This window comes from Sodiomyces alcalophilus, assembly GCF_042370955.1.
Source record: "Sodiomyces alcalophilus JCM 7366 unplaced genomic scaffold ACRALscaffold_1, whole genome shotgun sequence".
Classification (NCBI taxonomy): Eukaryota; Fungi; Ascomycota; class Sordariomycetes; order Glomerellales; family Plectosphaerellaceae; genus Sodiomyces; species Sodiomyces alcalophilus.
Window position 1 is genome coordinate 4,408,731 of NW_027263532.1, and position 14,833 is coordinate 4,423,563.

The 14,833-nt window shown below is 56.6% G+C and overlaps 5 protein-coding genes and 1 non-coding gene across 6 annotated transcripts; 3 read left to right on the forward strand and 3 right to left on the reverse strand.

The window, feature by feature from the left end:
- Positions 1-1,173: 1,173 nt before the first annotated feature.
- ACRALDRAFT_1038237 (uncharacterized protein) lies at positions 1,174-3,957 on the reverse strand (the record flags this gene model as incomplete). Its single annotated transcript, XM_071015090.1, has 2 exons — positions 1,174-3,789; positions 3,886-3,957. The coding sequence occupies 2 exons, from the start codon at positions 3,955-3,957 to the stop codon at positions 1,183-1,185; spliced, it is 2,679 nt and encodes an 892-aa protein (XP_070879842.1). The 3' UTR covers positions 1,174-1,182.
- A 709-nt stretch (positions 3,958-4,666) lies between these two features.
- ACRALDRAFT_2094072 (glycosyltransferase family 15 protein) lies at positions 4,667-6,071 on the forward strand (the record flags this gene model as incomplete). The annotated part of the gene is made up of 4 exons (XM_071022651.1): positions 4,667-4,808; positions 4,870-5,130; positions 5,214-5,832; positions 5,915-6,071. 4 exons carry the CDS (start codon positions 4,667-4,669, stop codon positions 6,069-6,071), a joined length of 1,179 nt encoding a protein of 392 aa, XP_070879843.1.
- A 359-nt stretch (positions 6,072-6,430) lies between these two features.
- On the reverse strand, positions 6,431-7,684 carry ACRALDRAFT_2039375 (uncharacterized protein; the record flags this gene model as incomplete). The annotated part of the gene is made up of 2 exons (XM_071020956.1): positions 6,431-7,539; positions 7,639-7,684. The coding sequence occupies 2 exons, from the start codon at positions 7,682-7,684 to the stop codon at positions 6,431-6,433; spliced, it is 1,155 nt and encodes a 384-aa protein (XP_070879844.1).
- A 697-nt stretch (positions 7,685-8,381) lies between these two features.
- ACRALDRAFT_t17 lies at positions 8,382-8,468 on the forward strand. The gene has a single exon. It is a non-coding gene; the product is annotated as a tRNA-His (tRNA).
- Positions 8,469-8,485: 17 nt separating this feature from the next.
- On the reverse strand, positions 8,486-11,875 carry ACRALDRAFT_1038231 (uncharacterized protein). The gene is made up of 2 exons (XM_071015089.1): positions 11,224-11,875; positions 8,486-11,109 (listed from the first exon to the last, which is right to left on the reverse strand). The coding sequence occupies exons 1-2, from the start codon at positions 11,803-11,805 to the stop codon at positions 8,713-8,715; spliced, it is 2,979 nt and encodes a 992-aa protein (XP_070879845.1). The 5' UTR covers positions 11,806-11,875; the 3' UTR covers positions 8,486-8,712.
- An 846-nt stretch (positions 11,876-12,721) lies between these two features.
- Positions 12,722-14,728, forward strand: ACRALDRAFT_2024728 (uncharacterized protein; the record flags this gene model as incomplete). The annotated part of the gene is made up of 1 exon (XM_071020253.1): positions 12,722-14,728. One exon carries the CDS (start codon positions 12,722-12,724, stop codon positions 14,726-14,728), a length of 2,007 nt encoding a protein of 668 aa, XP_070879846.1.
- Positions 14,729-14,833: the final 105 nt, after the last annotated feature.

Genomic DNA, 14,833 nt, shown 5'->3' on the forward strand with positions numbered 1-14,833 from the left:
GTCCTTTCTGGTGGTCGGCTGCGGCGTGGCTAAAGGTATTCTGTATGATTATTGACTTGAGGTAGGGTTCGTGGTGATGGTGGTTTCTGAGAGGTCGAATGAATCTTTCGTGGGTTCGAGAGGTCCAGGGACTATGATTGTCATAGTTCTCGAAAAGGCCATCCCTTGTCGTTTATCAAGAGATCCGCTGACTCGCCCTGTTGATTTTTTTCTGACGGTTTACTCTCCTGACTACCTCCCAACAAGGTCCCTTACTATATTCCCGCGGGAAAGGCTTAGCTAGCCTTGTCTCCCTATCTTGACTGAAGTGATTATGTCAACTCCATTTCAGGGCGATGTAAGACACCGTTCTGTAGAGGCATCACTCCCGGCTGGCTCTTCATGCCTTGAGACCCTTGCGAAACTATGAGGACTGGCTAGTACTTCGGTAAATGGTTGGAAGACCTTGACCTTAAGACTCAAGGCCACTGTTGTACAGCCACTGTAATCAATCGCATGCTACCCTTTGAACCTCCATGTCGCCAACGTTCTCTGCGCTGTGTCTTTGGGATCTCCTGGCCTTGGGATATTCTGTGCTGTATCCAATGAGCTTGAGCATGTTACACTCTGTACAAGAGGACTCCCAGAAGCATCGTTTCAGTTGGGACTGCCTTGTCGGGCCGTAAGCTCTCACTGCAACGCAAAGGGTCGGTCGGAGAGTAGAATCAAGAAAGGCGGCCACCATCACACTCCCCTGACCCTTCCTTGTCCATGTTTCCTCTGGATGATGCTCGATCTCTTCCGTCCAAATTACTTTGCACACCAGCGTTGGGAAAGCGGTGCCTACGGCCGGGGACATTCGGCAGCTCTGCTCCAGACGCCGGGGCGTGAGTGAAGTGGGCGATCTGCTAATAATCAAGATACTATCGTAGACATCTCGGTGCCAGACACGCCCACGGGCTTGGTAACCCAATGAGAAATTCCACTGCCCCCTTTCGAGCATCGCCGGAGATTCACCCGATCCCGCTGTAAGGGCAGGGGTCTAAGAAGAATCTGTACAAAATATGGTGGTTTTTGCGATGGAAATCAGGGAAATGCCATGCAGATCCCTGGAAGAGCGCTGCCGCAAAACTTTACACTATTACAACTTGGCACAGCTGGGCAAAACTGGGCACAACTGGGCCCAGCCTAATTGCTTCCTAATTATCTCCCTTCACGTATCCCTGTCTCGAGCATCTCGGCCAACATGTCCCAGCTAACTGCTGCGTCCTTCCTTGAAGCGCGCGCAGCCCCTCTCAGACCGGCACAAATAAACCGCAGATGCCGGCTATAGTCGGCGGATATCTCCCTCAGCGAATGAACATAGCTCTTCTCTTGGGCGGAAGATCCCGCCGGAGGGGTGGAAAACTCGTCGTCTTCGTCCCCATCACCCTCTCGAGGCCGCCAAGCCGACACTGTGCGCTTGGGCTGGAGAGACCCTCTCCCCGGAGACGAAAGGACCGACAGCAGTGAAAACTCTTGCTTCTCCTGGGTGTCCTGGGCGTCTTTACGGGCCTGTACCTGTGCCAATCTGATTGCTAGGTCCAGCATGTCGAGAATCGCGTCTCGGATGGGATCCAGTTTGCCGCCTAAGCAGGCCGCCTCGACGACTTGCTTGGTAAGGGTTGAATAGACGGAAATCATGGCGTCCACGTCGTAAGCTTCCTGAAGCTGTCGACGCAGCCTTTCCATGCTGGGTGCTAGAACCAGCGTTGTCAGATAGGTCTGCAGGCAATTGCAGAACCACAGGAGCTTGAAGCGGAGATGCCGGTAGACGGCCTTCTCGGGCCAATCGTCCGTGTCATCCGCGTGCTTATCAAGCAAACGGTTTCTCTTGAGAACAGAGGCTGCTCGGCGGACCTGCAACAGAAACGTGAACACCTCTTGGTATCGAGCCAGGGTCTCGTCGGTGATGACAATCTGAACAGGCCACGAGAGACGGTAGGTAATCCCAATCGTTGGTAGAAGTGTCCGGACAGAGTCACGCGCCTGGATGGGGTCGACGCGTTGTGCGTCCGGAGACATGGCCGAAGTCACGAGCTGTGCATCTAGGCGGGGGGAGAAGGATTCCCGGGCCAATCCTGCGAGGACATAGCGGTCACGCCAATTGGTCTTGAGCGAATCGATTCTGGCAAACAGGTTCTGGCAGTATGTGTCTGCCACGGCACCGTCGGACATGAAGTAGAGGCGTTCCAAGGCATCCACATTTTCCTGCAGGCGACAAGATTCGAAGAGAACCTGCTTGAGGGCCTCGGACGTTGCATGTTGCTTGCTTCGAACCCATGATTCAAAAGCGGAGCGGAACAGCTCAGAGAAGGGCGCAAACCCCAGCCCGTCCGAGCAAACCGCGTCGAAAGTCAAGTGAGGTTCGGGTTGTGTCCACTTGATCCTACTGCGCTCGAACCAGCCGAGGTGTTTGAGGACCACGATGCTCTTGCCCGCCGTGAAGATGTTTGCAGCACTTGGTTGAAGAAAGTTGGGCGCGTGTAGCTGCCCGTTTGCTGTTCGTCTGAGCTTGAACTGATCACGCCATATCTGGTTGCGAGGGACATGGGCAGAAGACTCTGACACGAAGAAGATCTTGTCCCCCGGTATCAGTTTCCCCTCCTCCATCCAGAGTCGGATGGGCCGTAGATAGACCTGAAAACAGTCGAAAAATATGGGACCGAGAAGTTCATATCCTGGGGTGTAGCCGGACGCCTGTGAAAGGCCAATCTGGTGGTACAAGAGTTCCAGATAGCGAAATGCGCCCATGTTGGGGGACTCCTGTTGCTCTCGCGTGATGTTGGACAGAAGATATAGCGGATCTAGCAGGGGCTTGAGCTCGTGTTGGATCGCCATCAAGCTGACGATCGTGTCCTCCTGCGCATCTACCAAGCGGCGTTGGATGCTGGTCAGGCGCCTGTCCAGGGACTGCAGACTCGTAGAGACATTGCTGCGGAATCTCTGCTGGAGAGGGAGGGTTTGCGGCTTGCGCACGAAGGACCGAAGGACGGACAATTTGCGTCCTGCTTCGGCGAACCAGTTGGTCAATCCCCGGTGCGTCTCCCAGGCGAGGTTGGCAATCTGATACTTTGTGTCTGGGAGTCCGTTTTCCAAGAAGGCGGATGTCGAGTGGCCTTGGAGCATGAAGAGCACTTCCCGTACCATGTGAAATTCCGCCACCCGAGCTTTGCGCAACGGCGCCGTCCCACTCGCCTCGGTCTCTGGATGGCGCCATGACTGACTTTTGCGGACAGCCTCGAGGGCCGCATGGTCTTCGGTAGCGACCCGGAGATCCTCGGGTTTCCGACCACGCGAGGCGTCGGGGCCAGAAAGCGAAGTATCCTCCGACTCCCGCGACGCGGTGGACTTGGCGTCTTCGAGTCCATCGTCGGAGCTGTCGGCGAAGTCAACGCTCCTCCACAAATCAGGATCCCCATGCCAGCCGTCTTCCTTGGCAATGTCCTCCCATGTCAAGCGGGGGCCGGGGTCGGACTCGGGTTGTTTCAGTAGGTCCAGGTCGTCAAGGTTTGACTTTTGTACGGGCTGGTCGGCTAGCTCCAGGAGGAGATGGAGGATCTCGGGGTGCCATTTGGAAGGGGTCAGGGCCAAGGCGGAGAGTCTCTGCCTGAGAGCATCGGCGAGGCCTTCGCGGTGTTGGATCCTGAATCTCTCCTCGAGCCCGTCGAGCCTCTCCTCGACGTCGAATTGGTTGGTGCGAAGAAAGTTGTGATGCCTCAAGATTCGAAGAGAGGACTCACGATAGAGGTTAAACCGGTCTCGGTCAACCTACGACCGATCCTGTCAGCATCGTGCCTTGAAGACGAAGCAAGAGGCTCCATCTCATCTAGACCCATAACTATGTAAGCATAGGCCGGCACACACCTTGCTCGAGGTTGCGGTGATGAGTTCGACCAGCTCATCGGTCAGGCCGCTTAGCTTGGCAAGGTGGGCCATGATCGAATGTTATCAAGTCGGGCCGGGTACGGAGATTGATATTAATAGAGGACGGACCCAGCCGAGGGAGAGACTGTGGGAGACGTTGTGTTCAGCCATGGACATGGCACTGCGATGGCCATTGAGTCCGAATTGGGAGATTCTGATGTTGGGGTTGAAGACGCGTGGGGTGACGCGACGGATGGCTTAGTAAGACAGTGAGGGTGGGGCACACAAAAGTGACTTACAACGTACAGGAACACCCGCTTGCAGGAGCCAGCACGGGCCAGGTACATGTGAGACCCAGCACAAAAGTTCAAAGGCAGTGCGTCATTGGCTGCAGATGATCTCGATCTAGAAATCTAGAATCTACCGCGTAAAGTCAAAGCTCCCTAATAATTCGTACCCCGTAATTACATTTGTTGGCAAGCAATTACCAGCTTGCTGCGACTTTTGACGATCTGGCCTGGCTGCCATTTCGTGATTCGTTTATTAGTTTCCTCTTCCCAACCTTGTGCTTCCTCTCTGGACAGCCAGTTACTCTGTTTGCGCCTGGGCTCTCGCCGCCCCCGATCGAATGAACGATCCCAGGTCCATCCATCTTGGGCCCAGATTCCCACGATACACCTTACTCAATGGCTGAATGAGGGCGCGGTCCCCTTTCTTTCCCTTCTGATCCCATTTTGGACCTCTCTTGCGACGACTTTACGACGCCCACCCATCGCCAACCATGGCGCTTGCGCGACCGATTCGCGCGCTCATCGCCGTTTCGATATTCTTGTGGTGCTTCTTTCTCTACCAGATCTTTGGGTCCTCTCGTCAGATCCGGCTCCCAGAGCGGTTCGGCCATGAGACGGACCCGGTCTTGGAGCGTGAGTTGGCCAAACTCGCCTTTTGCATGACGGTGGTGTTGATCCTTTGTTCTCTTAGCAGTAACGGGCGAACCCGAAGGTACTCTGACGTATTCTTCCGATCAATATAAACCGGGAATTCCCAACTCGGCGCGAATCAATGCGACGATTTTGGCCTTGGTCAGGAACGAAGAGCTCCGTGGGATGATTCAATCGATGAGGGATCTCGAGCGGACGTGGAATCACAAGTTCAACTATCCATGGACCTTTTTCAACGACGTACCTTTTACGGAAGAATTCAAGGAGAAGACGAGTGCAGAGACGAATGCAGAGACCAGATATGGTACGATGGATTGAGCGCCTCCCATCCTTCTCGTTGTCTTTCCGGCCGAGACTGTTTCTGACCCAGGATTTCGTTGCATACAGAACTCATTCCCAAAGAGCACTGGGACATGCCACCGTGGATCAACAAGGATCTATACGAGGAATCCGTAAAGATTCTCAAGGAGAACAAGGTGCAGTACGCCGACAAGCTTTCCTACCATTCCATGTGTCGTTGGAATAGCGGCATGTTCTACAAGCATCCGGCGCTCGAGAACATGAGGTACTACTGGCGCGTCGAGCCGGATGTCCGCTTCTTTTGCGACGTCGACTACGACGTCTTCCGCTACATGCAAGACAACAACAAAACATACGGCTTCACCATCACGCTCTACGATGCGCCCCAATCCATCCCGACCTTGTGGCCCGAGACGATCAAGTTCTTGGCCCAGCATCCCGAATACCTCCATAAAAACAACGCCCTACCTTGGCTCTCCGACAGGACTCGCCGGCCCGAACATAATAAGCAGGCCAATGGGTATTCGACGTGTCATTTCTGGAGCAATTTCGAGATTGCCGATATGAACTTTTGGCGGAGCAAGCCGTACGAAGACTACTTTAACCATCTGGACCGCGCCGGGGGGTTCTTCTACGAGAGGTGGGGCGATGCGCCTGTCCACAGTATCGCGCTCGGTCTCTTTGAGGACTCGAGCAAGATACACTGGTGAGTTTTCCGAGACAAGTTGCGTTCGACGCGGGATGGTGTAAGACAAGCTTGCTGACATGGGGCTGTCTGTGTGGCTCAGGTTCCGAGACATTGGTTATCAGCATGTCCCCTTTTTCAACTGTCCGAACTCGCCCAAGTGTCGCGGGTGCGTCACGGGCAAGTTCACAGACGGCGAGTCCTGGCTCCACCGGGAAGACTGTAGGCCGAACTGGTTCAAATACGTCGGCATGGGTTGAACGAAATTTGGGGTTGCGAAGATTTGTATTGATGAATCGTGTACTGGGCAAAATTTTGTGATCATGCACTTCATTCTCTGAGAGGGCGAGGAATTCTCAGCGGCGTCTGGTATACACGAGGTTCTCCGGGCGCAAAGGAGGGTAAGAAAAAAAAATCGTCTTTCACCACTACTACGGTTCATGTACGATCAAGATAGACTGGGACTGGGACCCTATATATAACTTGCACGGCGACAGTAGGCTTTAATTCTATGAACATAGATGACGGGGGAGAACAGGGAAAAAGAAACAGATACAGACGCACCATCGTCCATCTGTGCGATGGACTCTGATCCAAATGCAACAGTTGAATGGATGTTCTATTCAGACGCGCCAAACACGGTGGTAACTCCGGATGTTCCGCCCACGCAAAACTGATCGCCCCAGCCGTCTTCCTTCCAAGCAATACAGCTTGTGACATTTGTTCTGTCTTTTTCCTTGCCGTCCTTGCCAAGGACCTTCTTCTTTGGCTCAGAGCCGGGGGGGCCCCAGGGGACGCGGATGACGGCGACCAACTCGCCTGTCAAAAGATCCCAAGCCCATACCTTGCCGTCGCTGACCTGAGCCGTTCTTTTACCTGTGCCTTGACCTGTGCCTGTCCCTGTATCTGTACCCGTGGTAGCCCCCACCGCCGTCATCTCGTCGCCGGCAACCACCCACTTCTCACGACCGCCCAGGACGGCCTGGACACGAAACTCCTCGTTCCGCCAAGCCGGATCGGCATAGGTGCGCAGACACGTGCCGTGCTCGCGGTCCATCAGGCGGAGGCGACTATCAAGCGAGCCGACGAGGACAGCGCGACCGTCGCGGGCGAGGGACAAGCTGGTAACACTGGCGGCGAAGACGTCGACGAGGCAGCGGCCCATGCGCACGTCGTAGGCGCGGAGGCGGCCGTCGACGCTGCCGACGAGGACCTCGGGCCCGCGGACGGCGAGGCAGGTGACGGCGTCGCGGGCGTCGTCGAGGACCTGGACGGGCTTGGCGTTGGAGGACTTGACGTCCCAGATGCGGACGGTGGTGTCGACGCCGCCGGAGAGCACGAGGGAGTCGGACTCGCCGGCGAAGCGGACGCAGTTGACGCGGGAGGAGTGGCCGTGGGCGGCGCTGCCGAAGCGGCGGGTGGTGGTGGCGGTGGCGACGTCCCAGAGGAAGACGGCGCGGTCGCCGCCGGCTGAGACGAAGCGCTCGTTGTCGGCGGCTACGTCGAGCGAGAGGACTTCGTACCCGTGGGCCGAGTAGGATTGGATGAGACGGCCCTGGGGGATGGCGGGAGGAGAGGATTTGGCGGTGATGTGGGAGGATGGAGGGGCGGGGTAGACGGTTTCCGACTTGGAGGGGAAGGGGTTATATAGTCTTATGGTGCGGTCGGCGGAGCCTGTGAGGATGTAGGTGCCGGGTGAGGCCGAGTAGGCGAGTGAGTGGATCGGGCCTGGACGCGTTAGTGGTGCAATTGTGTTGAAGCTCGTCGACCATTCTGTAATCTGAACTATCGGGAAGAGATATAGGAAGAGACGACGCGTTGACGAACCGTTTGAGCCCAGGAGATGGGCAAGGGGTTTATCAGGGAATGACATGGTGGTAGGGAGTTGGTCGGTTCGGATCCCATGCCGTTCGTTGTGGTTCCTTTAGAGGAAAGGATCATGATTTGGGGACAGTGTCTGACGTAGGGCTCAAAGGTATGACAAGCTATCGCACTGGAGGAACATTTTAAATGATCATCTTGAACTGTGATGAGAGTTGCGAACAATAGATGCATCTCGTACGGAGTTGATGTCGTGAGGAAATGAGTTATGAGATGATTGTGCTAATAGTGGACCGTATTATCTACGGCCTGACAATACGGCTAGATTAACACATTGGATCGGGGAGCCACAAAGGTACAAAGTACTCGATCTATTCAGTACCTAGGTATACAGAATTTTATCCCCCAAACCGATTATCCTATATATCTGTGCCTACGCCATAGCTCTATCAATCTTTCTTTCTACACTACTGACTCTTTACCATTATTTGGTAATTTCCTCCAAAGGATTTGAATGCCGTCATAAGCCGCTTTCGGGTCTCCGCCTACTAATAAGGCTCCGTAATATATTACGTACGCCACCTCGACTTGTCTTCGCAGTGGATTCCCCAGGGACTGAAAAACTCGCCCAGCTCCACAAAGCGACAGCCACGGGTCTACGACCACACAATACGAGTCCCATCAGGAACTAGCAGGCTACTTGATGTATTCTCGCACATCCCTGTTCAACAAGCAAGAGCGAGTCTTGAGCTCGGATCGTCTAGTTGGTTAGGATGATGCATTGTGGTTCATACTACAATACTGCATTGACGGCAGTTCGAATCCGCCTCCGAGCATTTCTTTTTGTCTGTCTCTTTTTATTTTTTTCTCGTTCTTTTTTTCCTTCTTCCCTTCTCTCTGTCTGTCTGTCCAACTACTTTTTTGTCTGCGATGATTGTTCCTTCATCGACATCATGAGCGATGGACAACTCGACGATGTTTGCCAGGGCCACCATATATTCCATATGTTAATGCACATTTCCATCATCGGTTCCAGGGTATCCTACACTGACCACCCGCCTGATTAAGAGTACACCATTTTTACACTACAAAGTTGATCGTCTTCCCCCCACGGGCCAGGATAACCCGCTTCGGCTTCCTCACGTCCCACGCCCCCTGGGAGTACTTGGTCTTCCCCTCCTCCGTCTTGAACATCTCGGCCACCATCCACTCCCGCAGCGCCTCCGCGTCGCCCTCCAGACGCGCCGGCGGCTTGGGAACCTCCACCACCCCGCGGAGCTTCCCGTTGATCTGGATCGCAACAGACTGCTTCCGCGGCTGCAGGAGAGGCCCCGTGTTATCCGGCTCCGGGAACGCCGCCGCCGCCGACTGGAAGATCGATCCGCCGGCATCTGGGTGGAGGACGGCCCAGCACTCCTCGGCGAAAGCCGGCGTGATGGGCGCAAGCATGCGGATGGCCGCCGAAGCCGCCTCGCGCTGCACCAACGCGCTGGCCGTCTCGCTGCGCTCGTGCAGCGTGTTGGTCAGGCTCATGAGGTCCGATACCACCGTGTTGATCGGGTACACCTTCTGGTACGATGCCGTCACCGACTCGATGGTCGATTGCACCGATCGCCAAACCGCCGCGTCCGCGTCCCACCGCGACAGCTCGGCCTCCGTCATCTCGTCTAGCCGCCCCGCCTGTTCCTTGAGGTACGCCGTCGCCGAGCCATTCGAAGTGTCCACTGTTTCCGTTGCTGTCTCCGCCAGGCCCCTGACGTAGTCGTAAAGCCGGCCCAGCCAGCGCGTGACGCCGGTGATCTTCCCTTCGTCCCAGTTGAGAATGTCGCTGACGGGCGCCTGGAACAGCATATGGGCTCGCGTGGCGTCGGCGCCGTGCTTTGCAATAAAGTCCGTGGGGTCCACTCCGTTGTGCTTCGACTTGGACATCTTCTCGAAGCTGACGGTGGCCGTGGCGCCAGTCGAAGCAACCTTTGGTTCTGCTGGGTTGCTCATGTCCAGCTCGTCGGGCTTGAGAAACCGGCCCGACGACGGGTCGCTGAACGTCTTGCCGTGCACCATCCCTTGTGTGATCAGCCTCGTAAACGGCTCATGTGTCGCTTCTTCATTGGTGCCGGACCCGGGAGGGAACAGTTCCGTGGAGGCCATAAATTTGTACATGAACCGTGCATACAGCAGATGCAGAATGGCGTGCTCTATGCCTCCGATGTAGATGTCGACGGGCAACTGTCGCGCCGCCTCTTGGGAGAAAGGCTGCTGTTCGTTGTGGGGGTCGGCGAAGCGGGCATAGTACCAGCTCGAATCGACAAACGTATCCATGGTGTCCGTCTCACGTTTGGCCGCCCCTCCGCACGCGGGGCAGCTGGTGTTGACCCAGTCCGGCGTCCTCTCCAGCGGGTTGCCCGGTCTCCCATTCGTCCAATGGTGCTGGACGTTCGGGAGGGTGACTGGAAGCTGATCCTCCGGCACGGGCACGGTTCCGCATTGGCCGCAGTGTACGATGGGGATCGGCGTGCCCCAGTAACGCTGCCGGCTGATCAGCCAGTCGCGGAGCCGCCACTTGTCCATGGACTTGGCGAGACCGGCGGCCTCCAGCATGGCCACGAGCATCTTGGCCGCTTCGGCCGACGGTTTACCCTTGAATGGGCCGCTGTGCTCGGTCATGACGCCATGCTCGATGAAAGGCTCGTTGCGCAGCGCCGTGGTCGACTCGTCTTCTGACGCGGCGAGGACGTACCGCACAGGCGCGTCGTAGTGATGCTCCTTCCAAAAGGCATGATCCCGCTCGTCATGGCCCGGTACGCCCATGACGGCCCCTTCGCCGTAGTCGCCGAGCACGTACGACGCCACGTAGATGGGAATCGACGCCTTGGTCGCCTCGGGCGTCCCCTCGTGATAGGCGAGCGGGTTGACGGCCCGCAGCTGAGGCAGCATGTATCCGACCTTGGAGTCGCGTGGTAAACCAGGAAGAGTGTCCAGGAAAGCCTGGAGCTCCGGATCCCTCGGGGCCAGGGACCTGACAATCGGGTGGGTAGCTGCCAGGGCCAGGTACTGCGCGCCAAACAAGGTGTCTGGGCGTGTGGTGAAGACCTCGATGGCGGCGTGGCTGTCCTGTCCCATGGCCAGCACGGGGAACTTGATGGTTGCGCCGGTGGATTTGCCCAGCCAATTCTTCTGCATGGATAGAACCCTCTCGGGCCAGGCGTCGTTCTTGTTTAGCACGTCGAGGTCGCGGAGGAGTTCGTCTCGAAACTCGGATATGCGAAAGAACCATTGCTTCAAGCGGCGTTTCTCGACCTTGGCCCCAGATCGCCACGAGCACCCGTTGGCGTCGACCTGTTCGTTGGCGAGCACCGTCATGTCTACGGGGTCCCAATTGACCTCGGATTCGGCTTGGTACGCCAGACCACGTTCGTATAGCATCAGGAAGAGCTTCTGGGTGTGTCGATAAAAGTTGGGGTCGCAAGTCGTGAGTTCCTAGATTTGAACAGCCATGCGTCAGCGAACCATCCACCTTTGCGAGACAAACTGATAATGTATACATATGTATATAAGGAAGAAAAGCCATGACGGATGGCATCGGCAACATACCCTATCCCAGTCCCAGCTACCGTTCATCAAGTCCAGTTGAGACTTCATCTTGGCAATGTTACTCCTGGTCCAGGTAGCTGGGTCAATGCCACGTTCAATGGCCGCGTTCTCCGCGGGGAGACCAAAGGCGTCCCAGCCCATGGGGAGCAGCACTTTGTGGCCCCGTAGCGTGTGAAACCGAGCAATGACGTCGGCAATGGTGTAGACGCGGAGATGGCCCAGATGTAGGGTCCCCGAGGGGTAGGGGAACATGGGTAGGACGTATTGGGACTTGTCATCTCCCTGCTTGGCCTTGTCGGCCGCTTGGTCGGACTGGGCTTCACGGAGAGCTTTCCACTGGTGGCGCCATTTTTCGTCTATGGCGTGGAGATCGAGCTTGTAGTCGGCATAGCTCCGCCGTTGCAGTAGCGATAACTGAGCCAATCGTGCTGGATGAAAAGCGGTGCGAGGAGGGTTCGTTCGGAGGGAGAAGAAGCAAGCCGGGGCCCGTCGAGAGATTGATGTCGTCGCAGTCGTGACGGCAGAGACCTGGGGCCTTTTGGGCCAGGACCGGCCTAATTGACGTCCATAGATTGACTGCATGGATGCGCTGCCACTATCATTGTGTGGTTCGAATGTCGTATGAGGGTCGCGACGAGCTGGACGTGTTGAGGGTCGAAAGACGAGAGAGCTAGGAAATTACGCGTAGGTAAGGCGGGTACAAAGTACCTTGTAACTAGAGGTGGAGATGAAAAATATATAACAGTGCCGGTCTTCGGCCGTCTACGTCATCTGCGGTGCAATGTCGCAATCGGGGCTATACCAACTGTGTGCCTGGGTTAGAACGATTTATGTCAATTTCGCGGATATATGATTGTGATAACCATAAATGTGGCTCTATAAAGTATAAAAACACCGGATATAGTGCTAACTTGCCAAGGTACTATGCGGTCTTGGCTACGTTACTACTTTACACGCACCTACACGAAAACGTCCCCGCCCCCACTACTCCGTACTCGCCGTTACTTTACTCGTGTCTCGACATTCGCCCCGATGATGAAGACTTGATCACTCGACCTGCTACTCCCAAACGACCGATCTTATAATATTGGATTCTCTTGGATACATCTTCAGTCTCGCGGCGTGCAAAGATCGTCGGCCTAGAGCTGTATCAGAGTACTTACCCTTCCTTGCCCTCTATTCGCCCACGTCCAGATATTCTCCATTTGGGCGTAAAATATTGCGACTCGTCTGGGCATCCAGCCTGACTGCCAACACATAGAGCCTAGCTCATCCTTGTTAATATTCTCTTGTCTCTCTTATCCCTCCTCTTTCTTGTCCCTCACATATTGTTGTTGGGCCTTTGCTTATATGTTATAGCTGTTATAACAGCACGTCCTTTTGTTCTTCCCCCAACCACTTCTATATAAGAAGCGCGACGACTGCATCTGTCCCAGACTGGCCAGCCAGGCCGCTAATCACATAGGGATCAGATTATATACCTCGACGACATACGACCATGGTCAAGATTACCGACAAGATCGCGGCGCTGCCGCCAGGGACCGACTACTTCTCCCTCGAATTCTTCCCTCCCAAGACGGCCATGGGTTTCTCAAACCTTCGCGATCGCCTCGACCGGATGGAAAGGGCTCTTCGTCCTCTGTTTGTCAACGTCACATGGGCGGCCGGCGGTTCCACCGCCGACAAGTCTCTCGAACTGGCCGAGATTTGTCAGCGCGAACTCGGCCTCACCACTTGCCTGCACCTCACATGCACGAACATGAGCCGCCGCTTGATTGACAAGGCCCTCGAGGATGCCAAGGCCCTCGGAATCCGCAACATCCTCGCTCTGCGCGGCGACCCTCCCAGGAACGGAGAGTACCGAGATTCGGATGACTCCGACAGTGACGGCGGGGAGGATTTGAACTCGGCCGTAGACCTTGTCCGGTACATCAGGAAGGACTACGGCGATTACTTTTGCATAGGCGTCGCCGCCTACCCAGAGGGCCACGCCGATGAGAGCCATCCCCAGGGCCAGAGCCTCGAGCACGACCTGCCCTACCTAGTGGACAAGACCGTGGCCGGCGCCGACTTTATCATGACCCAGCTATTCTTCGACATCAAGGCGTACGAAAAGTTCGAAAGAACCCTGAGGGAGCACCCGAGCGGCGCCTTCAAGACCATACCCATCATCCCGGGTCTGATGCCCATCCAGAGCTATCAGATGATTAAGCGGACCACCAAGCTAAGCCACGCCAAAATTCCCGACGCCATCATGTCTCGCCTCGATGCCGTCAAGGGAGACGACGAGAAGGTCAAGCAGGTGGGCGTCGACATTCTCAGCGAGCTGGTGGAGCAAGTTAGGGAGGTAAAAGGCCGGCACCACGGTCCGAGGGGCTTCCATTTCTACACCCTGAATCTCGAAAAAGCAGTGTCTTTCATCCTGGAGCGCACCCACCTCATCCCGGATAAAGACGAGGAGGACGAAGAGGCCGTCATCGACGAAGACATTCCGTCCGTCCAAGTCAACGGTCCCCTCGAACGGCCGCGCGAGAACCGCTCGTCGCGCCGTCTATCGTCCATCGGCTCAGACCCGCGAAACCGGGCCATCGTCGCCCGCGCATCGAACCCAGACTACGAAACCACGGCCGCGCTCGCCGGCATCCCCGCCGAACCCGTCAACACGCGCGCCAACACCCTCGCCATCTCCGAGGGCGAAGGCGCCCTCGGCCGCGAAGCCACCTGGGACGACTTCCCCAACGGCCGCTGGGGCGACGCCCGGTCCCCCGCCTACGGCGAGATTGACGGCTACGGCGTGAGCCTGCACATGTCCGTGACGCAGGCCGTCCGGCTCTGGGGCCACCCCACCACCCCGGCCGACATTAGCGACATCTTCATCCGCCACGTGCGCGGCCAGCTGAGCGCCATCCCCTGGAGCGAGGAAGGCCTGATGCCCGAGTCGAACGTCATCCAGGACCAGCTCGTGCAGATGAACGCGCGCGGGTGGTGGACCGTCGCGTCGCAGCCCGCCGTCAACGGCGTGCCGTCCAACGACCGCACCTTTGGCTGGGGCCCCAGCAACGGCTTTGTCTTCCAGAAGGCCTTTGTGGAGTTTTTCATCTCGTCGGCCGACTGGGCCCGCCTGCGCGAGAAGCTGTGCGCCGACCCGGCCGCCAACGCATCGGTGTGCTTCTACGCGACCAACTCGGACGGCGACTTTGAGTCGTCCGATACCAGCGGCGGGATCGCCGGCCAGCAGCCGACGGGGAGGAGCACGAACGCCGTGACGTGGGGCGTGTTCCCGGGCAAGGAGATTGTGACGCCCACCATCATCGAGGAGGTGAGCTTCCGGGCGTGGAGCGAGGAGGCCTTTAAGATCTGGGGCGAGTGGGCGCGTGTGTACGGCAAGGGCCACTCGAGCGGGGCCTTTTTGCGACGGGTCAGGGGGGATTACTGGCTGGTCAATCTGATTCACCAAGACTTTGTCGAGCCTAACGCGCTCTGGGACCTCTTGTTGAAGGAGTGAGAGATGTTAGTATGGGGTTGAGAGACGTTAGTATGGCGTTGAGAGAGACTTTAGTATGGCGTTGAGAAAGGGATTAGGATGACATTCTACCTCAGCAGTATGCGA

Excerpts from the sequence above, each read along its gene's own strand:
- ACRALDRAFT_1038231 (XM_071015089.1), bottom strand. The coding sequence starts at position 11,805 with ATGCAGTCAATCTATGGACGTCAATTAGGCCGGTCCTGGCCCAAAAGG. Across the intron at positions 11,110-11,223 it reads GTAGCTGGGACTGGGATAGG|GAACTCACGACTTGCGACCC; the intron begins GTATGTTGCCGA and ends GTTCAAATCTAG.